At 36.8% G+C, this 25,487-nt stretch overlaps 3 protein-coding genes and 1 non-coding gene across 7 annotated transcripts; 1 reads left to right on the forward strand and 3 right to left on the reverse strand.

Annotated features, from left to right (window-relative positions):
- Nucleotides 1-3,347: 3,347 nt before the first annotated feature.
- LOC141710919 (uncharacterized) lies at nucleotides 3,348-6,330 on the reverse strand. 4 transcript variants are annotated; one of them, XR_012571140.1, is made up of 9 exons: nucleotides 6,229-6,330; nucleotides 5,235-6,099; nucleotides 5,054-5,150; nucleotides 4,689-4,920; nucleotides 4,472-4,588; nucleotides 4,247-4,395; nucleotides 4,091-4,173; nucleotides 3,636-3,841; nucleotides 3,348-3,547 (listed from the first exon to the last, which is right to left on the reverse strand). XR_012571140.1 is itself a non-coding variant. In XM_074513407.1 (9 exons), exons 6-9 carry the CDS (start codon nucleotides 4,514-4,516, stop codon nucleotides 3,798-3,800), a joined length of 321 nt encoding a protein of 106 aa, XP_074369508.1. In that variant the 5' UTR covers nucleotides 4,517-4,588; nucleotides 4,689-4,920; nucleotides 5,054-5,150; nucleotides 5,235-5,341; nucleotides 5,929-6,099; nucleotides 6,229-6,330; the 3' UTR covers nucleotides 3,348-3,797. The 4 variants fall into 4 exon arrangements, 3 of the variants coding, with proteins under 3 accessions (XP_074369508.1, XP_074369509.1, XP_074369507.1); XM_074513407.1 differs by having other exon boundaries at nucleotides 3,348-3,841; nucleotides 5,235-5,341; nucleotides 5,929-6,099; XM_074513408.1 differs by having other exon boundaries at nucleotides 3,348-3,841; nucleotides 4,689-4,769; nucleotides 4,836-4,920.
- A 9,206-nt stretch (nucleotides 6,331-15,536) lies between these two features.
- Nucleotides 15,537-15,643, forward strand: LOC141715933 (small nucleolar RNA R71). Its single transcript, XR_012572673.1, has one exon. It is a non-coding gene; the product is annotated as a small nucleolar RNA R71 (small nucleolar RNA).
- Nucleotides 15,644-17,904: 2,261 nt separating this feature from the next.
- Nucleotides 17,905-18,390, reverse strand: LOC141714708 (uncharacterized). Its single transcript, XM_074518210.1, has one exon. It carries the CDS (start codon nucleotides 18,388-18,390, stop codon nucleotides 17,905-17,907), a length of 486 nt encoding a protein of 161 aa, XP_074374311.1.
- A 218-nt stretch (nucleotides 18,391-18,608) lies between these two features.
- On the reverse strand, nucleotides 18,609-20,299 carry LOC141714709 (uncharacterized). The gene is made up of 2 exons (XM_074518211.1): nucleotides 20,050-20,299; nucleotides 18,609-19,456 (listed from the first exon to the last, which is right to left on the reverse strand). The coding sequence occupies exons 1-2, from the start codon at nucleotides 20,297-20,299 to the stop codon at nucleotides 18,609-18,611; spliced, it is 1,098 nt and encodes a 365-aa protein (XP_074374312.1).
- Between the last annotated feature and the right edge of the window lie 5,188 nt (nucleotides 20,300-25,487).

A 25,487-nucleotide genomic window follows, 5' to 3' on the forward strand; every position in this document is an offset into this window, starting at 1 on the left:
ATACACACCATATTTAAACCTGTTTATGAATATAATAATATACATACAATGACCCTACTTACCATTTTCCACGGATCGAAGCAATTTAAAGTATGCCCACAAGCCACAACCTTATTTATATTACAAACATTCCAAATCCCTGTTTATTTATCTTACATCGGAAGTAAACATTATTATAAACTATCAACAAAAACTAGTACAAACATCATCTACTAGCTTATTCCATTTCAACTTGGAAACCTAGCTCGCGCACTTGTCTGGGGATCCTCGCTACCACCAGTTTCCTTTTCAACTGGAAAATAACATAAACAGATTTGCAAGAGTGAGCTAACTAGCTCAGCAAGTCATAATGACAACACTGAGATTAAACAATGATTAATTGAAATGATATAAGAAATCAAGTTTCCTGATAAGCAATGATTATAATTGGATATTCACTTTTATTTTAAAAACAAGGTTAGGTTGCTGATCAGTCACGCACTAACCCCGAGCAAGGCTCCCAGCTTTGCTCTATATACTGGATCTAAGCCACACATTGGCCTATTTTGACCACAAATCTGGTCCGACCACGAATCTGGTCCGACCACGAATCTGGTCCATATTTGAAAATAATCCAATTTTATAATAACAACATGATAAACAATGAAATTTCAATAAGCTGAATCATATATAACACTTATCTCGAAGCATAGGGTGATTCATAATTCCATGAAGGTATAACAAGGAAGTCATAAAGGTTGGTTTTAAATCAAGGAAATAATCAAAAAATAGAAGACCAAAGATTCAAGAGTTACAAGAATTGATCTTCTGTTATACAAGACATAAAGGTTGTTATGTTAAGCAATCTCATATCAAGAATCAGTCTGTAGTAGATATGTATTTGTGGAGTAGTATCGTATATGTGTGGTTCATATCCAAGAATTCAACAATCAATTGTTTACAAGAAATCAGGCTCGCGGCACAAGATCAATAAGAATCAGGGTTTAGGGTTAAGTACTTCAAAGTACTTGCAATATAGATTAAGAACTATTGGGAATTATTGCAATATAATGAAGAGAGTTCAAAAGTACTCACAATACATCACAAGAAAGAGCAGAAGCACTTGCCTTATCAGTCCGCCTTTACTTTACTAACACTTGTCAATCGGTTCCCACTCGCCAATCACTTACTTTCCCTTTCTACGCCTCGATTCCTCTATTAAATGTCATATGTATCCATCAATACTAATTCTCATCTCATTCCACACATTACAAGCTTTTATCTACCCTTCATTTCACCCAAATCCGACGTACGGATTGGAAGTTATAGCAAAAATAGTCTAACAATGCACGTATAGTCATATTATACATCAATCGGTTCACATATAACACATAGCATGTAAGATATTCAATTAAAATAATTATTCGAAAAAGATTCGGGGTTAAAATGATTTTTCCAAGTATTTAACCTAAATTTTTGAACATTTTTCGGAATTAAAACGGGTCTTCGAATCATTTTAAAATGAAATAATAGGGTTCGAACACCCGAATCTAACTTTAAAATGATTTAATAATAATTATCGAGTTTTGAAAATAATTTTAAATAATATTTTAAAGTTCGAAACTATTTTTCAAAACTTTTAAATCATAGAGAATAATTAAATCTAATTATTAAATCAATTAAAACTAATTAATAATTATTTAAACTAATTAATAAATTAATATTAAATTATTTGATTAATTAAAATAATTAAAAACTAATTAAAATTAATTAATAAACTAAATCATATTTATTTTTAAATAATTAATTAATTAAAAATAGTTTTCTGAATTTAAAATAATTGAATAAACATTTTTTGAATTAAAAAATAAATGAAAATATTTTTTTTGAAATCAATTAAAATAGAAATCCTGAATTTGTAATATTTGTAATTTACAAGATGTTTTCTGAAAAATGGGAGAAAGAAGGATGACTAAACTGTAAGTTTGGCTTCTTTTTCCTCCTTCAATGCGACGGCCGAGAAGCCATTAATGGCGACTTCCGCCGTCCCAAACATTTTCCAGCCACCGTTCCACTAGCCCAGATCGATACCAAAATCACAAAATACGATGCCCAAGCTTCCATAACTACATATGCAGTAACAGATTGATCGAATAATCACTGAATAAGCCGGAGTTTCAATCGGAAAAAAACGCCGCCGTTCGAATCATTTTTCCGATGAACCCCTTCCCGGAATCGTCTGTTGATTTCAAATATATCATTCGACTTGTTTTTCAACGATCTACAATTGGTACAATCAATTTTAATCTATAACCCCAAACAAAGAAATACCCAATTTCCAATTAAGAACATTCAAACACATAAACCCTAATTTTTAAATTTCGAGAATCAAACAGGAATTTGAAAATGTTATTGAACTCCAAATCATACATATAATATACCAAAATGACTAAGAAGAAAATATCTACATGATTCAAGCATCAAATCACAAACATTATTAAGAACAAAAATTCATATTTTAATCATTAAATAATTCTAATTAAAATAATTATATAATAAAATCACCTTGATTTCTGCACTAAAATGGATGATTGGTTATGAAAGAAATTTTTGAGAGCTTCGATTTGATATATGGCACGCTCGATTCCGAATTTGATAACGCCGTCGTTTGTGAGTTTTATTTTCAAGAACGGGACGATTAATTAGGGTTTTCTCTGTATTTTATCGGTTTCCACTGATTGATTATGATTATACGAATAAAATGAAATAAGAAATAGGCTATTTATATTTATGGAATATTAATACGTGTTGGATCGTATTGGATCAAAAAATAAGTTACTTAGCGACTAAGTAACTGCAAAGACGATCCGTTTTGATATCCGTATTGGATAATTATCCAAACTGGGCTTCTTATAAAACAATTTGTACAAAAATTACGTAATATTATCCCGTCTTTCGAGAATACGGGTTTTGTTGATCTGTCGAAATGATTATTGTAACGAAAATTTTGCGTCGGGACGCATACGGGTCAAACCGTAATCCGGATCGAAAAAGTCAAAACACGAAAAATGTTTGGAATTATCATATTAGGTTAGGAAGGAGTTTTCCGAAGAGTTTCGGATTGTAAAAATGTAAAAACGGTTGAAGTTGGACGATTCCCGGCTTTATAAAACAGTTTTATAATTATACAGAATAATAATTAATAAATTCATAAACCACTTTAAAATCATATAACCATCCAAAAATTATCGGAAAAATATCACAATTATCTATATTTTATTCTAAGCATAATAAAATTAAAATACTCATATCTTATCACATATAAAAATCTAAATTTTATTATCAATCATCAGATAATTCACCAAAAATTCACATAATAATCACATAATAATCATTTATTGATAAAAATAATTACACACTATTTCCCAGATATTACATTGATGTTTCGGAATTTTGGTTGTCTCACTTCAATCTGGGCCTTTTTCCCTAAAGCCTCATCCCTGGTCCTCTGTCTAGTGCGATTTGTTGATTTTTCCGTTGGTGGAGAATTAGTGAGAGACAATAGTCGCTGTCATTTTTCTCCGGCAAACATTCAGAATATTTTAATATGTTTGATATGCAACATAAATCAGGTTATTAACACAATGAATGCCTACATTAGTACTCGCAGGTGTCTGAACTGGAAGCTGAACCGGAGTAGTGGGGGAATGAGTATCCGACCTTTCCAAAGGTTTTGAAATGCGTGTTGCATAATATACCTTTGATCCACAGTTTAAATTTTCCTCGTTAAGTTGAATCATAATTTTTATTCCGTTTTCTCAAACGCTCTGAGTATAGGCGGGATCTGCAGCACACCCGAAACCTGTTCAAAAACACAAAAATCGTGTTAAATTACTACAACAATTATATATGAAAGGAACTGAGGGAGTAAGCCGCCAAAAGAAACCAAACTTATTATAAATATTAGTTACAAAAATAGGAAAAAGTATAATAACATAGCATCATAGAGTAGAGTCCTATATTATGTCTCAGTCCATGTACAACAGCTAGGAAAACTGAACAATAAGATTAACCAGTGTGATATCTGCATCAACATCATATACAGTCTTGCCTGCCAGACGGCTGATCTCGTGATCAGGCCATACAATTGGTATCATTCCACTCTCATCAAAACATAGGTTGTACAGCCGGAACCTGAATAGAAAATAAACAAAAGTTGTATGATGCCCAAACATATAATTCAATTCAGAAAATAAATATGCAATACCTTATATCTGGATACTCAAATGTCCTCCCACAACACCAATACAGGCATGCAACCTCGTGCAAGTCTTTTTCGCAACTGATACAAAAAGGGGAATACCAATTTTTCTTCTCATCAAATTTTTTGACTGATACCTGGCAACTAACTATTTTCTGCAACACACAGCACCCAAATTATAAACCAAGCATAAAACGTCATCGTCACTCATAATCTTGAACAACGCCTCACCTGGATATAGTGCTCATCTACTTTCTGAATATCACTAACTTTCATAGCAAGGATGTCAGCTGTTCGTCATTATTATCATCATCCATATCCATGACATAGAAATTCGGATCCTTATATCTATTGAAACAACACAATACTTAATATTAATTTTATGTTAAATGGTTATCTCTCCATCCAGGGAATTGACGTATAAATAAATGAAAGTAACAACATTTACCTATTTTTCAGTCTGTTGACAACAGGATGATTAAGGTTCAGATAAAATCGCGTTGCAAGGAAGTTGGTCACGTACAAACATCTGCATTCTTTTCCAGCATTACATAATTCATCATGATGTGTACTTAAAAGAGAACAATTTTTTTACCTTTCCACTCGCTGATTTTTGCACAAGCGATAACAATGAAAACCGGTTTCTGTGTTATCTGGTCATAGCTTTTTGAAATTCGTCACTGAATTCATTAAAGAAAGTTATATTAATAGCACTCTTGCGATCACATAATTATGTATTATAGCGTTAATATGTCAAGTTTGGTTCAGTATCAGCACAACAGTGGGCACATAATTCAATTCTTACAGTATTACCTTCCATCTGAAATTGTTAATGCTACATGTGATTTCTCACTTGAGTCTTTTACATAAACCGATCTTGGTTGCACGTCATGTATTACACCAACAATATCTTCAAGGAATAAGCATATAAACTCAGAAAATGTTATTAATAAGAATATGACTGTTCGGATTGAACAAAAATGAAATAAAGGACCTGTCAAGTATTTGTTATCCTTTTTCAATCCATCCAGCTATGCCAAGCTGAAAAAATCAAAGCTATGACTTGGTATTTTCACGTCTGTTTCCAGATCCTTCTCCATCCTGGTGTCAAATGTAAAAAATATCTGCTTATTCTTCCTAACGGCCCTGCTGGTCTCATCTCCATTGTAGAATTTAACTTTAAAATTTTCTAGACTGTAGACCATCCCCTCTTCTAGTTTTTCCTCAAATACATGTTTCAGCTGTGCTGATATGAAGGCATGAATTCTACAGCCTTACATTTCATTAAATGCATCGACTTATATAAAAAACCAACTCCACAAACTTCTGTCAAATGTAAAACCCTCCACCAGGTAAGATTACCCCAACAGAATTTAAAGAAAAAACAGCCTAGAACTATATGTGTAGGTAAAATCATAAAATCCGTAAATTATGTCAATAACAAAATGCACAATTTCATGCCAAACACAGAACACCACATCATATAAGACGAACCTAATAAAATTTAAAAATAATGTGAAATAAGATTAGGCGAACATAATAAAAAGAAAGAGTAGCCTAGAACTATAATTTGTGTAAACTCTGATGCCAATGAAATTTAAAAATAAATAAAATTTACAATATTTCAAAAACACAGAACTTGGAAAATGATATGCGGTAAGCAGCATCTTATATTTAATCCAACTCACATAGTCGTCAACGAAGATAATATTAAAGCCCCTGAACTCTCTTGTTTGTCTCGTGATACCTTTCCAAACATCCTGCGCCCTTACTCTTAGCCTCCATTCATCGGTCGAGTCATTCAGGTCCTGTACTGTATCATACTTGTAGAATGCCATTTAAATGTAATTTTCTAATGCCTATAAAACATAAATAAGAGGGTAGAGAAAACTTTCAATGGGGGTATCTTCTAGAATCAAACCATAGAACAACAATATATCTGAAGAGAAATAAATGTTCAAATAAGGTAAAAGAAAAGGATATAGTACCTTTACCTCACAGCCCCCTAACAACAGCTTCAAAACCTAACCCAAGCAAACGGTCATGTAACAAAGATTTAAAAGGAAAGAAAGAGTTTGAGTTCTCCTGCCACCAGACTGTGACACCAAATAAGTAGTGGTTTATATTTTCTAGTAAAGCAAGATCTTTCTAATTCCTAATCATACTACAGTAGGTAGGGAATATCTTCTTTTTAGGTAACCATGGTTGGTTTATGCACTCAATTATTGCTACTCTTGCAGTTAATAAAGACATTTTACTTAAAGAAAGGTTTAAAACTGGATTGTCTCATGTTTTCTGTTCAGCCCACTTCCTAAATCAAAGGCCATCCTCCAAACAGTTAAACTGTTTTCTCATAATTTATAAATTAGGGGCCATGAAAATTCCTACATTACCCTGCCTCATCATCCTACCCAATGAAAGCAAACGCAAAACAAAAACCAGCGATCAATTATAAAAGCCAAAAATAGATTGCATGACAAAAAAGGGGATATCATTAAAAGCAGGTTATTGTTAACTGTTAAAAGGATTACAAATGTAGAATACAACCCACTTTTCCTACTCTAGTACACATGTTAGGGCGAAATCACGCACTAATATTCACGCAAGTATACGCGTTCGCAAGTAATATAGAATACTTTCTAGTTCGTTCCCTCAGAGACTCAGACTAATTTATTGTCTAATTAAACTTACTCACCAATGTATGATTACTTCTCAATGTTAAGATAATAACACTTAAAATTGTTGATTAAATATTAACTATAATTAACTACTTAATTAACCACTTAACTAACACTTCAATTTATCAATAATAAAACACTCATGAGATCACAACTTCATTATTACTTCCTTCTATAGCCATTGTTATTACCTTTAGCATGTGACAGTGATGATATTAATCGAATAACACGAAACTGATAAAAGCCAACTTTTATTGTACTAATACCATTCTACCAAACATCCACAATTAAGATAGAAGTTGAATAGTCATCAATTATGTTGAGTTCCTATATGTCTACAGAAATTGACAACACAACGATTTAAGCACAAGTTATCCCTTTTTGATTACATAGGGCAAATAAAACTGTTAGAGTTACCCACTAATCATGCACAACGTACATGAACCTATGCTAGCATGGCAAGTTCTAAATCTCAAGATCCACCGTCGCTTCACAAGAGATTAACACCCTATCTTATATGTTCGTGACGTACATAAGACGAATACGCACAACCAATACTAGATATCATGCAATCATCACATACTAAAGTATTAAACAATTAACTAAAGAATTCCATAATAAATCCGTTGCAACCCCATGATCACGATTAGCCCATAATAGAACTTATCGCTATCATGGGTTCATATGAAATCATGATAAACAAACACAAGAAAATAATAACTAAACTGATTATATTAAAACAGAGTACGTCACAAGAGTAAATAAGTCAAAGCAAGAAAACTAGCATCCAACGTTACAACAAAACAAGAATCACAAGAATATATGCTTCCTCTTCGTTGCTGTGTGCTAAATCGGTCTTCTTCCTTATCTCCTTCGCTTCTTGCAAAAAACAATCTAAAACATAATCTCCTCTTAATAATCTGTGAAAAACGTCTCAAATCTACCTATATAATAGTCCCATAAAACTCAGATTATATAGAAGTTGGAAGCCAAACAGAAGTAGAAGTCTAAAATAATATATCTTTTTCCCCGACCCTGCGCGGCCGCTCAGCATTTCTGCGCGGGCGCGCAAGGCTGCTGCGCGGCCGCTCAGCATTGCTGCGCGGGCGCGTAGGACCCTACTGGAAAAATTCCAGGTTTGCTCCGTTTCTTCGCCGTAATCTGCCCGTTCTTTTCCTCTCTCAATGGTGAACACATGCCAAGGCTTAATCTTGATGATTCCTTTTCCGAAATGCAACTAATACCCTGAAATGCATAAATACTAGAAAAACGCATCAAATACACAAAATACTTGATTTCAAGACACCAATTTAAGCCCTTTTAAGACGTTCTAAGTGGTATAAAATGCCCCTTACTACAATTAACCAACCAAATTGTCACGTCTCAACGAATGCAGTTAGACATTAAAGATCAATAAACTCATGCAAACAGACATACAGCCAGAAATGTGGTGTGTGCAAATGCTTAACAGATATGCTTTGGAATTAGACCAATTACTATGACTAGACTATCCTCAAGGCAATCCTACGATTATACAAAGAATAAAAATTCTAGGCACAAAGTGATATACAACACTACAAGAACTCTGGAGCTTACTACGGAATCGTGCTTTTTATTTACAACTCAAATGCTTATTTGACCGTGCAATGAGTGAGGTCCACAAAAGACTTATACAATGGTATCCATGTAACGAGTGTTAGGTTAGCGGATCCCAGACTCTAAAAGCCTTAGGTCACTAGGCACAAAGTCCCCTAAGAACTTAATAACTCGAATACCAAAGAGCCCACTCTTGATCAATTATGCAAAAAATTTTTTTTTTTTTTCTTTTTTTCTGAGCAAGTGTGTTTCGCTCCATCTTGCTCAACCCTAGACTACTCGCATAACATGCGAGCCGACTACTAGCCATTTGACGCCTAGCCACAACTAGCAACAAATTCCATTTTTACTCCATTTTTTTTTCTTTTTCATGCCTTTACCACTAAGAACCTATTATCAAATTCTAAGCATAATAAATAGATTATCCTCGAAAATAATCAGATCATAACAACAATCTAGTCCTTAAGCATTCTCTAAGACTTAGTAAAAATACAAGTGCTTCTAGCATGCATATCAACCTACACAACTTAATATCACTTTAATGCTATCACTACACTCGCATCAATATCACAATTCAGTCGATAAATCATTGCAAAAGGGATCATGGTATATGCATGAGCTATATGATATGACAAACAAATAAAGCTAAAAAAAACTCTATAGAAAAAAATTATGCAACTATATGACACACACAAAATATTCCTTAACTACCACCCCCAAACTTAAAATCTTTACTGTCCCCAGTGAAGGTAGTAGAAAGGAACACAGGGTATACCTACTCGGAGTCATCATCATCATCACCCTCAGTGGGTGGAGTATCAGGCGGCGGGTATGCAGAGTCCTCACCAAAAACTGGCCACTGGATATCAGCTCCAAGGCCTCGAAAAGCAGTCCCTAACGCAAGGGTGAGCTCCTGAGCAAACCTGCTCTGCGTCTCATACATGGCATCCATCCGCCATGTAAGCCTCCTATACTGGGCATCACCCATCCCAGCACCCTCCTGAGCTCTCGAAGAACTAGCCTCACCACGCCCTGGCCTGGCCATAGTAGCACCTCGTGCTGGACGCCCTCCTGGAAGACGATAACCCAGCCCATGCTCCTCAGGCTCACCACCGGTCCACTCCTGCATCCCATTCAGAGTGCCAGAATCTATCGGAGCTGCTGGCAACTGCAACTGCTCATGAGCCGGCCAGTTCACTCCTACTGCTCGGCATAGCTTTGTAACCGTGGATGCATAAGGGATGTTCATATGCTTTGCTCCCCTCAAAAACTTCAGAATTCCTTGGTAGATAAACTCACCAAGGTCCACATAGTATTCCTCATTCAGAATTCCCCACAATAACTATGCTCTCTCAACTGTGACCTCGTGTGCATGTGAAGAAGGCAAAATATTAGCATATATAAATGCATTCCATGCACGGGCATACCTGTTCATGGCGATCGCCGGAAAGTGACGATACTCATTATTGGCTGGACTGCGGTTCCAAACTGTGCCCGGTCGACAGAGAGTCGCACAAATCAAATCCAAGTCAAAGTCCTCAGCAGTCTTTTCATTCCAGTTCTCCTCCTCGGGCTTCCTCTCTCGCTGTCCAATCACACGGCGAATCGCCGCAGGATGATAATCAACTGTCAGCCCACGAACTACAGAAAACCCATTCTTTTCAGCCTTCACGTTCGCGTAGAACTCGCGAACAACACTAATCGGTACTGCTTCGGGTGACTCACAAAAAGCTATCCACCCCTTCTCTGCAATCATGGGCAACAACTCACCATCCCTCCCTGATGGTAAAAACCCCCTCTCCTTCAGAATCGGCTTCCCCAACAGCCTAGTGTACTCCTCCTCCGCAGCTCTGTCAGTTAACCGAGGCCTTGCAGCAGTACCCCTTGATGAATCAGCAGTAGGAACTGTGCTGCTGCTGTCAATAGTGCGTGCTCTCTTGGGTGCCATTGATTTGTGAATAAAAGTGTGTAAGAACTGATTTTTGATGTTTATGAGAGGGTTTAAGTGTAGGAAGTTGTGGGAGATATGTAGGATAGGTGTATGTATATATATAGGGTGTGAAGTAGGTTAAATTAGATTAGGAGTGGGGTTGAGGGATAAAATCATGGGGATAATGGGAAAAGAATTCGTGGGTTTATGGGCTGTGATGGTTTTTTTTGTGTTTTTGTTTTTTTTTGTTTTTTTTTCTGAACTGCAAAAAATTTTCTGGAACTCGACCCCTGCGCGGCCGCTCAGCATTTCTGCGCGGGCGCGCAGAAAGCTGCGCGGCCGCTCAGCATAGCTGCGCGGGCGCGCAGAGGGTCTCTGGAAAAAAATTTTTCAGCCCCTGTTTTCTGATTTTTTTGTGTTTTTGGATAGGTTATTAACTTCTAAGGGTTCCTGTAATAACAATTCATGGGTTGCCTCCCACGCAGCGCTTTTTTTTCGTCATTAGCTTGACGTTCCGTACCTTTCTCACGTAGTCAACAAAATGGCACTAACCACCTCTCGGTTTGCCATGTCCCCATAGTAGTGTTTAAACCGCTGACCGTTAACCTTGAATGGTTGGTCCGAATCATTCTCAAAAATTTCCACCGCTCCATGTGGAAACACAGTTTTGACAATAAAAGGTCCAGACCACCTTGATTTCAACTTCCCAGGAAAAAGTCGGAGCCGAGAGTTGAATAACAGAACTTGTTGCCCTGGCACAAATAACTTAGGATGTAGCTTCCTATCGTGCCACCTCTTCACCTTTTTCCTTATACATTTTGTTATTCTCGTACGCTTGAAGTCGAAATTCATCAAGTTCATTAAGCTGAAGCATTCTTTTCTTACCAGCTGCATCTAAATCCAGGTTCAATTTCTTCAATGCCCAGTAGGCCTTATGCTCAAGCTCCGCCGGTAGATGATATCCCTTACCGTACACCAACTGAAACGGTGACATCCCAAGTGGAGTTTTGTATGCTGTTCTGTAAGCCCAAACAGCTTCATCGAGCTTTAAAGACCAATCCTTCCTTGACGGACAAACAACCTTCTCTGGAATGCGCTTTATCTCTCTGTTAGACACTTCCGATTGACCATTTGTTTGCGGATGATAGGCAGTAGCTACTCGATGATTCACATTATAACGCTGCATCATAGAAGTGAACTTACGGTTGCAAAAATGCGATCCTTCATCACTTATGATTACCCGAGGTGTTCCAAACCTTGTGAAAATTTGCTTATGAAGAAAATTTAGCACTGCCTTTGCATCATTTGTCGGTAAAGCTTTAACTTCGACCCATTTTGAGACATAATCGACTGCCAGGAAGATGTACTGATTATTGCAAGACGAGATAAAAGGCCCCATGAAATCGATTCCCCATACATCAAAGACCTCGACTTCAAGCATCATATTTTAATGGCATCTCATCCTTCCTTGACAAATTTCCCACTCTTTGGCAACGATCACACCTTAAAACAAACTGATGAGCATCCTTGAACAAGGTAGGCCAGAAAAAACCTGCTTGCAGAATACGAGCTGCCGTCTTCTCACCTCCATAGTGTCCACCATAAACCGTGGAATGGCAGTCTCGTAATATCCCCTCCGTCTCACAGAACGGGATACATCTCCTGATGATCTAGTCAGCTCCCTGTCTAAACAAATATGGTTCATCCCACATATACCACTTCACCTCATGCAGAAACTTCTTCTTTTGAGCGGATGTCAAAGTAGGAGGCATTATATTGCTGACAAGATAGTTTACAATATCTGCAAACCATGGTTCTTCCTCCTGAATTGCAAACAACTGCTCATCCGGAAAAGATTCATTGATTAACGTCCTATCTTGTGAAGTAGAATCGGGATTCTCCAACCTAGAGAGATGGTCAGCTACTTGATTCTCAGTACCTTTTCTATCTTTGATCTCTAACTCAAATTCTTGAAGTAAAAGCACCCAACGAATGAGTCTCGGCTTCGAATCCTTCTTAGAAACCAGATAGCGAATAGCTGCATGATCAGTGAATACTGTCACTTTCGTACCAAGCAGATAAGATCGAAATTTCTCAAAGCCAAAGACTATAGCCAAAAGCTCCTTCTCAGTAGTGGTGTAGTTCAATTGGGCCCCATTTAAAGTCTTACTCGCATAGTAGACCACATGGAAGAGATTTTTCTTGCGCTGTCCCAAAACTACACCTACCGCATAATCACTCGCATCACACATCATCTCAAACGGTTCTGTCCAATCTGGTGCTGTAATAACTGGTGCCGTGATCAAACTCTCCTTGAGAGTCTCGAATGCTGCCAAACATTCATCATCAAATTTAAAAGGCACATCTTTCTCAAGTAAATTGCACAACGGCTTCGATATCTTTGAAAAGTCCTTGATGAATCGCCGATAAAAACCCGCATGACCGAGAAAACTACGGATTCCTTTAACCGAATTAGGTGGGGGAAGATTTTCAATGACTCCCACCTTGGCCTTGTCCACCTCCAGACCCTTGCTAGAGACCTTATGCCCAAGGATAATGCCTTCACGCACCATAAAATGACATTTCTCCCAATTAAGCACCAAATTAGTTTCCACGCATCTTTTGAGTACGGCGCGCAGATTATTCAAACATTCATCATATGAGTGTCCAAAGATGGAGAAGTCATCCATGAACACTTCGACGTTATTTCCAATCATGTCAGAGAATATAGCCATCATACATCTCTGAAAGGTGGCCGGGGTGCCACATAACCCAAACGAAACTCTACGAAAAGCAAATGTGCCAAATGGACAAGTGAAGGTAGTCTTTTCCTGATCCTCTGGTGCAATACAAATCTGATTATACCCGGAATAACCATCCAGAAGACAAAAATACTCATGTCCCGCCAATCTGTCAAGCATTTGATCAATGAATGGGAGAGGGAAGTGATCCTTCCTTGTGGCTTTGTTCAATTTTCTATAATCCATGCATACTCTCCATCCTGTAACTGTTCGAGTAGGGATGAGCTCATTCTTTTCATTTGCGACCACAATGATACCTCCTTTCTTAGGTACACATTGCACGGGGCTCACCCACGAGCTGTCAGAAATAGGATAAATGATGCCTGCATCTAGCCATTTCAGAATTTCTTTCTTCACCACCTCCTTCATGATCGGGTTCAGTCTTCGCTGCTGTTCCACAGTTGGCTTACTTCCTTCCTCTAGCAGAATTTTATGCATACAATATGAAGGACTTATCCCCTTGATGTCTGCTATGGTCCATCCTATAGCCGATTTGAATTCTCTCAAAATCCTTAAGAGCTTGTCTTCCTCACTACCTGAAAGGTCAGCTGAAATAATAACAGGTAACGTAGATGAATCACCTAAAAAAGCATACCTCAAGTGTTCAGGTAATGGTTTGAGCTCTAAGGTAGGCGCTTCCTCTATTGATGGTTTGAGCTTCCCTTCAGCGTTCTTGAGGTCAGAAGTACCAAGAGATTCAAATGGTATATCCAGCTTTCGCTTCCAGGGAGAAGCGTTCAGATATTGTAATTGCTCGTTGCTATCTTCATCATCACTGTCAAATTCCCCCACTAAGGCCTTTTCCAATGCATCAGACATTAGCATGTGATCGAGTTCCGAAGTAACCGCAAAATCAATCACATCCACTTTTAAGCACTCCTCATCTTCTGTAGGGAATTTCATTGCCTTGAATACGTTGAAGGTCACATCCTGATCTTGGACCCGCATAGTAAGTTCCCCTTTTTGCACATCTATCAAGGTACGGCCAGTAGCCAAGAAAGGCCTCCCCAAGATTATGGGAATCTTCTTATCTTCCTCAAAATCCAGAATAACAAAATCTACAGGAAAGAAGAGCTTATCCACCTTGACGAGCACATCCTCAACTATGCCCCTTGGGTAAGTAATGGAACGGTCCGCCAATTGTAGCGACATGTATGTGGGTTTTGGATCAGGCAGATCCAGCTTTTTAAAGATCGACAAGGGCATCAGATTAATGCTTGCTCCCAAATCACAAAGGCACTTGTCAAAAGTTAGATTGCCAATGGTGCAAGGAATGGTGAAGCTTCCTGGATCTTTCAGTTTTGGTGGTAACTTTTGTTGCAGAACCGCGCTGCATTCTTCCGTGAGAGCAACGGTTTCAAGGTCATCCAGTTTCACCTTCCTTGAAAGAATAGTCTTCATAAACTTCGCATAACTAGGCATTTGTTCCAGAGCCTCAGCGAAAGGTATATTGATGTGAAGTTTCTTGAACACCTCCAAAAACTTCCCGAACTGTCTATCCAGCTTTTGTTGCTGCAATCTCTTAGGAAAAGGTGGTGGAGGATAGAGCTGTTTCTCCCCTGTATTAGCCTCAGGCAGAGTGTGTTCAACAGTAGTCTTCCTTGGTTCCGCCAGCTTTCTCCTTTTGCTTAGATTCTTCATCTCTAACTTCAGCTTCGACTTCTTTTGCCTTTTCAGCATCAGCTACTTTTCCAGACCTTAAGGTAATAGCCTTGACTTGCTCTTTAGCTTCCTTCCTGCCTAGTACTTCCGTGTCACTGGGAAGAGTGCCAGGTTGACGATTGAGCACTGCATTGGCTAATTGACCAATTTAATTTTCCAAGGTCTTGATAGAAACCGCCTGACTCTTGCACAACAGCTTAAGTTCCTCAAAATCAGCACTAGTAGGTGCAGCTGTACTTCCCTGTTGAGGATATGATTGCCTTGTAGCATACTGCTGTGGTTGCTGGAATCCAGGTGGGTTAAACTATTTACTTACTCATTGCTGATATGGTGGCTGAATAGCTATTTGATTAACTCCATACGGAGCCAAAGAATCAACCTTCATTGATAGCGCTTGGAGCTGGGCTACAATAGCGGTAGCTGCATCAACTTCCAGAATACCTGCTACCTTGCCTGACGTCATCCTCTGAGTTAGGTTTTGATGCTCATTTACAGCCATCGTCTCGATAAGATTATACGCCTCAGTATAGCTTTTAGCCCATAAGGCGCCTCCAGCTGCTGCATCGAGCATGGGCCGAGATTGGGCCCCCAAACCATTATAGAAACCAGTGATCACCATCCAATCCGGCATTCCATGATGTGGACATTTTCTCAACATTTCCTTGTAGCGTTCCCAAGCCTCGCACATAGATTCTGTAGGTTGCTACGCAAACTGAGTAAGAGCACTCCTCATAGCAGTAGTCTTTGCCATTGGATAAAACTTCATCAGAAACTTTTGCGCAAGATCTTGCCACGTAGTGATGGACCCAGCTGGTTCAGAATGTAACCAGTCTTTAGCCTTATCCCTCAGTGAGAATGGGAAGAGCCTCAACTTGATAGCCTCATCAGTCACGCCATTATACTTAAAAGTGCTGCAGATCTCGACAAAATTCCTTATGTGCATGTTGGGGTCTTCAGTTGCCGCTCCTCCAAAAGAAACAGAATTCTGCACCATCTGAATAGTGCCCGGCTTGATTTCAAAGGTGTTAGCTTGAATAGCCGGATGAAGGATGCTTGACTGAATGTCATCAATTTTAGGCCGAGAAAAATCCATAAGAGCTGGATCAGCTTGAACAATACGATCTCCCATGTTTACTGGTTCTTTCTGCTCAGTTCCTGAATCCGAATCCTCAAAATCTAACTTCTCCGGTGTATCAAGAACTTCATCTTTCTCCTCAGCTGTATCTAAGGTCCTCTTGCGAGCACGAGAACGAGTTTGCATAAACGCTTGTTAAAGTACCTGAAACACAACCGAAAAGAGTAATTAACTACTACGTCCTAATCACTGAGTCCTAATGACCAATGATGGTAAGTACATAAACTAAACAAATACGCCGAGTCCCCGGCAGCGGCGCCAAAAACTTGTTAGGGCGAAATCACGCACTAATATTCACGCAAGTATACGCGTTCGCAAGTAATATAGAATACTTTCTAGTTCGTTCCCTCAGAGACTCAGACTAATTTATTGTCTAATTAAACTTACTCACCAATGTATGATTACTTCTCAATGTTAAGATAATAACACTTAAAATTGTTGATTAAATATTAACTATAATTAACTACTTAATTAACCACTTAACTAACACTTCAATTTATCAATAATAAAACACTCATGAGATCACAACTTCATTATTACTTCCTTCTATAGCCATTGTTATTACCTTTAGCATGTGACAGTGATGATATTAATCGAATAACACGAAACTGATAAAAGCCAACTTTCATTGTACTAATACCATTCTACCAAACATCCACAATTAAGATAGAAGTTGAATAGTCATCAATTATGTTGAGTTCCTATATGTCTACAGAAATTGACAACACAACGATTTAAGCACAAGTTATCCCTTTTTGATTACATAGGGCAAATAAAACTGTTAGAGTTACCCACTAATCATGCACAACGTACATGAACCTATGCTAGCATGGCAAGTTCTAAATCTCAAGATCCACCGTCGCTTCACAAGAGATTAACACCCTATCTTATATGTTCGCGACGCACATAAGACGAATACGCACAACCAATACTAGATATCATGCAATCATCACATACTAAAGTATTAAACAATTAACTAAAGAATTCCATAATAAATCCGTTGCAACCCCATGATCACGATTAGCCCATAATAGAACTTATCGCCATCATGGGTTCATATGAAATCATGATAAACAAACACAAGAAAATAATAACTAAACTGATTATATTAAAACAGAGTACGTCACAAGAGTAAATAAGTCAAAGCAAGAAAACTAGCATCCAACGTTACAACGAAACAAGAATCACAAGAATATATGCTTCCTCTTCGTTGCTGTGTGCTAAATCGGTCTTCTTCCTTATCTCCTTCGCTTCTTGCAAAAAACAATCTAAAACATAATCTCCTCTTAATAATCTGTGAAAAACGTCTCAAATCTACCTATATAATAGTCCCATAAAACTCAGATTACATAGAAGTTGGAAGCCAAACAGAAGTAGAAGTCTAAAATAATATATCTTTTTCCCCGACCCTACGCGGCCGCTCAGCATTTCTGCGCGGGCGCGCAAGGCTGCTACGCGGCCGCTCAGCATTGCTGCGCGGGCGCGCAGGACCCTACTGGAAAAATTCCAGGTTTGCTCCGTTTCTTCGCCGTAATCTGCCCGTTCTTTTCCTCTCTCAATGGTGAACACATGCCAAGGCTTATTCTTGATGATTCCTCCTCCGAAATGCAACTAATACCCTGAAATGCATAAACACTAGAAAAACGCATCAAATACACAAAATACTTGATTTCAAGACACCAATTTAAGCCCTTTTAAGACGTTTTAAGTGGTATAAAATGCCACTTATCAACATAGTATATATAAAATGCGTAAAGAAGCAAACACAGATTAAATAACCGGTAAATTTTAGAAGACTTATTTATATAAAAAATTTTGGATAATATTTGTGTTGTTCCCATCTTTATCTTGAATAAAAAAATTCAGGCCCTGGGGGATGTCACACGACTGACCGCCACATAAAATTGTCCATTAGTAAACACCCTTTTTGGCAAAAAGAGAGCCACATTCTCAAGAGACTGTTGAGCCTTATTGATGGTCATAGCATAACAATCCTGTAGGGGCATTTGTTTCCTACAAAATTTGAATGGCAATCGAGTTTCAGTTTGGCATAATTCCACCCTTGGAATGAAATATTTTGTACCCTTAAACTGACCAGCAATTACCTCACATTCAATATACTGATCCAGGCACCTAGTTACCTTCATCCTTGTGCCTTTACATAAGCCCAACGTTTGATTTAAATTGCACATCAACATATCGACAACACCCACTTTCACTCTTAACTCATGAAGGGGCAAACCAGGGATAGCTATAGAGTTCAGATATTCAAGAGGGAAGGACGTAAGTTGATCAGAAACTAAATCGGGGAAATCATCGGCTATGTCAACACTAAAATACGATGACATCACACCTAGAAGCTTCTCCAAATAAGACTATTAACATGTCCAATCGTTTGATTAGTAGGAGTTAATATTGCACGTCCACTCAAGTAGTCTGGATCCTGATAATGCTGCATGAAATTCGGGAATGTACTTTCCATCATACTTTCAATAGTAATTTCAGAAGTTAAGTGGAAAACTATTTTTGGGACACAAACATCATCTTCACCTTCACCATCAGTTCCTCAATTTGGTGTCCCTATATTCCCATCACCTATATCCAAAACCCACTCAGCAAAATCTCTCAAATCCTGTACCTCCCCCAAACTGTTCCCTCCGGAGAGCCTCATGTTATGCCTCATCTTGAACACCTCTGCTATCTTCCAAAGCTTTGATCGTGTTATACATAAAGAAATAATTTCACCACGCGACGCTCGTGTAATGACAGGCAAAATATGGTGGAAATCACCACCGTACCAAGGACAACTATAATCCCCCCCGAAAGGCATATGAAAGCATCCTGGATCCACCGCCTTCATGATATCCCGCAATGATTGATCAACACATTCAAAGTAGTAACGGTGCTGCATTGGAGCCTTGTCCCATATAATCAGTTTTGTCTGTTTAATCAACTCCACTATATCCGACGTATGAGATATTGAACACATAGAATGCTCATCTAGAACAATAGGAATTTTAAATCTTGAATGTGTCATCCGACCCCCAGGCATCAAAGTCGCCGCTATCACGGATGAGGCTACCGGAAGAACAGTATCACAGCGAGACCTTAGCTTGGAAATAATTTTTCTCCACAGGAAGGTTTTACCACAACCACCACTACCATATATAAATAACATCCCCCCCCGCTCCCTGTTTTCAACCGAATGCATGAAAGCATTATAGATCTCCAGCTGCTCATCATTACAACGCGAGTACAGGTCCAAAAATTCTTTGTCCATTTCGGCAATATTATGGCTTGTCTCTTCAACGATCAGATTGTTAAGACCACAATCCAAATAATTGTGCGGCGGCTGTGGCATTTGACTGTAATCCTCAAGGGACTTACCAATACTCTTCAAAATATTGTGGATCTCTACAAGTAAAGAGAAAAAATATTTAAGACCAAAGAAAAAGTTTTTCACAGCTACACCTAATACTTGACAACATAGAATAAAACATCAGAAATATATACCAGCAAGTGTATAAAACTGTTATTGCTTCTCATTGAGAATTAGATATGGATTACCTATTATCTCTCGCTATTTCTTTACAAGGTCATTAACCATGTTGATTTAGTGATTATTCCACAAACCATTCACATCACTAACCTTGCATTTAACTAAAATATGAACAAATAACTGCCGAATTTGATGGGGGATCTGGATTCAGAACACTGGCTGAGAACCTGATGCCATTCATTATTATCATCGAGAAGGACAAAATACCTACACGCATTTTGATAGGTAGAACAAAATTTCCCTTTTACAGTCCTCAATGACTCGAATGAGGTCGCACTGTGGACCTTTATCAGCAAAAGATGCAAATACCATATTTCTCCCGAAGTATGATGTATATAAGCCAATCTCCTAATCTTCTTCCCTTTCTTTCTCGGAAGCCACGTTCTATCAGCATCATTTCAAACATAATGTTGTGGTATTTCATCATAGAGATATTGCAAAACATTACTATCAGTTGCATTTAGTGTAGAATAAGCTTCCAGTTGATTGTGTTTTTCCCTTTCCCTGGTTATAACCTTTGGCAACGGCTCATTGGCTCGAAACGTGCACGGTTTTCTTCCCTCCAAATGGAACGACAGCAGCTCAACCACAAGGGACATGTAGTGAATATTAAATCCAAATACCCTGTATGCAGCCTCACACCCACAAATGTAACTGCCATCAAAGTATGACTGTATCTCATCATCAAATTCATCCATCCCCTATTTACTGGCCATCTTTCTTTTTCGTACCCTAATTTCCATTGTCGCCCTGTCATGCCCTGTAAGGCAATACCTGAAAAGATATTTAAGACTACGTGCATGAGCACAGATTTCAACATTAATATGACACTGATATCTGACCAAAAAATCACGGTTATAAGGAACAACCCATTGGTTATCCAAAACAGCTCTCCCGCTCTTCATTGTTATTTTTGTCTCCCTTCGCCTATAGATGGGGAACCCTCACTAGTCAAACTTTATTGACTCACAATACCTACAAAATAAAATGGTCAGGCAAGGAATTGTAACCAACTGTAGCATAGTAAAATACAGCGGAAACTTACAGTTGACCTTTTTGGAAAATGTCTCATGCACTTATACTGCTTCATACACGAAGATTTTGGCCAATCTTTCCCACATGGATCGTGCATCATGAATTCTATCACTGCAGCATAGCCAACTGAATCCACATCTGGATCAGGAATCTCCGTCGAAACATATTTATCAACATTTTCCTGTAGCTCATGTTTCGAGGCAGAATCCGGTCATATATGTGATATCCTATATTTTTTAGTATTATTATTATTTTAATATATTTATTTGATTTTCTAATTTAGAAGGAATAAAATTGTGGATAATTTATTCCTGTTTGACGAGCTCATGTTATTAAATGATACTCCCTCAGTCCCATCCAATTGTTTACATTTTTGAGTAAGTGTCCGGCACGCATTTTAATATACATAAAAAGTATAGTTATGTAACTTACTTTTATAATTTTCTTTTTATGAATAAAAGTTGAATGTTTGAATTTTTATTCAGAAAAATAAAATTGTAAAGAAAAATTACATAACTATACTTTATATGCACCTTAAAATGCGTGTCGGACACTCTCTAAAAAATGTAAACAATTAAAAGGGACGGGGGGAGTAATGTGCTAATTTTTAAGTGTTGTATCGATCCTTGTTAATTTCTGAAAATATTTACTTAAATGTATTGTTTTAAAATGTTTGTTTGAAAGCCGGTCATTTTATTAATATTGGTAAATTGAGCTCGTTTTATAATATTAGGGACTGAGCGGATATTCTGTCAGCTATGTGTTATGTGTAATATTAATTGTGTGTGACTCAGTTGTGATTGATGATTATTTGTATTAATAATTATTGAGTCGTATCATTTTATTTTTGTCTTTAAAAGTTATTATATTGAAAATTTATTTTCATAAATATTTAAATTATCTTTGAAATTATTTTTATGACTTTATAATTTCAAAAATTATTTTTGGGAATTTATAAAATTTAGAAAATAATATTTTGTCAATTATTTATCCCTGGATGATTTTTTGATTATATTCAAGTGTAAATTTAATATTAAATTAAGAATATTTCTAAAATTATGAAACTTATATTTTCTTAAGCTTTAAATATTTCAAGAATTTTAAAATTATTTCGGGAATTTTTCGGGTTATATTTACCCGCATATTTATTCATTAAATCGCAAAATGCGGGTCTGATGCACAATTCAAAAATGTTTTAAAAATTATGAAAATTTAATTTACTAGTTTCTAATTATCTCGAGAATTTTAGAATTATTTTGGTAATTTTTCGATATTTATTTACCCGCACATTTGTTCGTTAAATCGCTAAACACGGAACAGAATTTTGGACACATGTTTTGTTTATATTCCTCATTAGATACGTGGCAATTGCTGCTGAGTTATTAAAAAAACACACGCACCCTCAGTCTTTATCCACTTGCGCCCCTTTCCCCCCAACCTGATCTCTCCCCTCACTCACCGCCTCTCATCTTCTCTGTCTCTCTCTCTCCCATCAGTATATATTTCAAATATTCAAAAATTCATATCTCATAAACCATTTATCTATATTTCAAATGCTATATATGAAAATGATCAGCGCTTCAATACCTATGCATAGGTATATATGTTGCGAGATTTTGAAAAGCAAATTTGCTGGGCATATTTCCGTTTTAATTTATTTTCGGGGCATAGAAAAGGAGTTTGACGGTGTTAATTACTCCACATGGCATTTCAGCGTGTGTATGTCTAGGCTATTAATTTTGGATTTTTCTGGAGATTTTTTCCGGACATTAAATAATCTCTTAGGATGATCAGAATTTATTTTTGGTAAGGATTTCGAGATTCCTGTTAGGACGAAAACATGCGCTAAAATTACACGCAAGTATACGCGTTCGCAAGTAATATAGAATTATTTCTAGTTCGTTCCCACAGAGACTGGTTTAGATTAAGTTCAATTTATGCACTTTTGCAACAATGATATGGCTATCGTTCAATCCTAAGACAAATAGCAAATTGGGTTTTCATTAAACTAAGAGATTATACTAAATAGAATTAACTAAGAGAATTGAGGTTGAATTACTTATATGAGACAAACATGGGATTCTAACTTCATTACTACTTCATTCAAAATCATTATTCTTACCCTTAGCATACAATGGTGATGACAACTAATCAGATAACACGAAAGTGATAAACGCCAACTTTCGTTGCACGAATACCCTACTACCAGACATCCAAAAAAGAGATTAAAGCTGAATAGACACCAATTATATTGAGACCCTATATGTCTATAGAATTTGACAACATAAAGGTTTAATGCGCAAGTTATCTATCGTTATTATATAGGGCAAGTAAGATGGTTAAAATTACCTACTAATCATTCATAATAATACATGAACCTATGCTAGCATGGCAAGTTCTAAACCTCTATATTCACTGTCGCTTCAATAGAGATTAACACGCTATCTTATAAGTTCGCGACGCTCATAAGACGAATAAGCACAACCAATACTAGGATATCATACAATCACCACACACTTAGGTATCGAAACAATTAACTATAGAAATCCATAAATAAATCCGTTAGAACCCCACGATAATGATTAGTTTATAACTGAACTCATCGTCACCATGGGTTCCGATGAAAGCATGGTAAATAAACTACAAATAACTAGGTCTTTATAAACTGAATAAATATAACAAAGTACGTTAACCAGAGTATTAGGTTCAAACAAATAGAGAAAACAAGCATCCAAAATTACAACTTAAACAAAGAATCACAAGTAAAAACTAGATCTTCTTCTCCTTCGTTGCTTTGTGCTACTAGGTCTTCTTCTTGCTCTCTCCTTGCTCTCGTATATGAAAAACGTCTTTTTAGGAGTTATATAGGCTTCAAAATCGAGTTGGGCTTCAAAATCTCAAAATCAGAGAAGAATCAGGATTTTGGAAAATGACCTAGCGCGGCCACCCTGGGATTCTGCGCGGCCGTTCTGTGTATGGTACGGCCGCTCCTAAGTGTAGCGCGGTCGCCCTGGCCTTCTAGAAAAAACTTGATTTTTCTTCTTTTCTTGACTTCAACTGCTGGCTTCTTCCGCACAATCAACTGAGGCTTCATCCCAACACTCTTCTAGCATAAAAATAATGTAAAACCATTTATGCTTCCGATTATGCCCTGAAATGCAAAACACTATAAAAACATATCAAAAACATAAACAACTTGAGTACAAAACAACAATTCGAGCCTTTACGAAACGATCTAAGTGGACATAAATGCCACTTTTGTACTTGGGTATATTATATCATGTGAGTATTTATTTATTTATTTCATAATTTTTAGAAGTTGTTGCAGAGTCACTTTTGGTCCGAATTTTGGTTCAGGTGGTCGTGTTTTTCGTTTCTGACATGTTTATACGTGCAAATGAATTGTTATGTGTTTTAAATTTATAAATTTTATTAGAGAATAGTTGGATTGTGTTGTTTGGTATTGATTTTGAGGGGCTCTGACCCCGGGAAAAGTCCGTTTTATAAAGATGTTATTTCAAAAAAAATTGTGAAATATTTATTTCAAACTCAAATTATTATCTTTTATTAGTTTCAAAAATCATTATTTGATTTAATTATTTATAATTTATTATGAGTAATTATTTATAATTAATCCAAATAAATCCTAAAATTTATTTTTATGCTTTAAAAAATTATTTTTGAGTATTTAAAAATCAATCAATATTATTATTTATTTGATTTATTCTTATTTTATTCATAATAAATTGACCATTTATCCGTTTAATATGAAACGAATGCGTCTAGACTCAGAAAAATATTCCGCTTTCATTAAAAATACTTTCAAGACTCAAATACTTTTTGTTTTGAAAGTTTTCTTATTTTGCAAGTCAGTTCTGAGTCGCGCGTTTATCGAAAATTTGTATTTTGACTCGATTTCAGTTTTAAACCTACCGAGTCAAATATTTTGAAGAACCAAGTCATGTGTTACATGAATTATGTGATACGTGAATTATGTGTTTATGTGCTATGTGAAATACGTGTGTATGTGGGTCAAGGGTCTTGTGTTTGACTGTTATCTTTATACGCGGGCTATCGTATGGGTAGACGATAGAGTTTTGATGTGAAATTCGTCGGATAATTATCGCTTAGATGATTAAAGTACTATATTTTAAATTATAGATGCAGGTCGTTCGAGATGATCAGAACCAGATATTGGATAAAGAGTGAAATGGCATGGTATTGCATATCAGGATGGTACCAACAGCATGAGCAGCAGACCAGAGAATTAGAAAAGTAAACGATGCTGATGTCTTGAGGCAGAATGACAGAATAATTTTGTTATTTGTGTTATTGCGAGCGTGACTAACTTCTAAACACCAAAGACAAGTATCCCTATCTTCACTTATCGTTCAAGTGATGTTTATTTTGAACCATATTATGCAAGTTTTCTAAGTTATTCTAATTTTAGAATAGTTCAGTATTTTACATATCCAACTGTTTGTGATGATGCAAGTATTGCTTTTTTATTCTATGTTCATAGTAGATAAATGTATTACATATCGCTAGGTTAAATTTTTATCATGCAAGTACTCTCTGATATTCTAAGTTCATAATAGTTAAGTGTTTTTACTTATCCAAATATTGATTTAAAAATGTTTTATACTTTGAGAAAAAAATGGCTTTGTTGCGAATATTCCTGCCATGTGAATAAGGAATAAAATTATTAAGGGTGTCGATTATTATGACCCATTTCATTAAAATATATTAGATTGGATGGTTACTGGTTGCGTAAGAGGCCAAGGCACCGGTCTAGCGTGAGATATTATACTGAAGTGTAATATATTGCAAGGTGAATATATGCCTTTTGTG

Source organism: Apium graveolens, chromosome 3 (genome assembly GCF_009905375.1).
Source record: "Apium graveolens cultivar Ventura chromosome 3, ASM990537v1, whole genome shotgun sequence".
NCBI classification, from domain to species: domain Eukaryota; kingdom Viridiplantae; phylum Streptophyta; class Magnoliopsida; order Apiales; family Apiaceae; genus Apium; species Apium graveolens.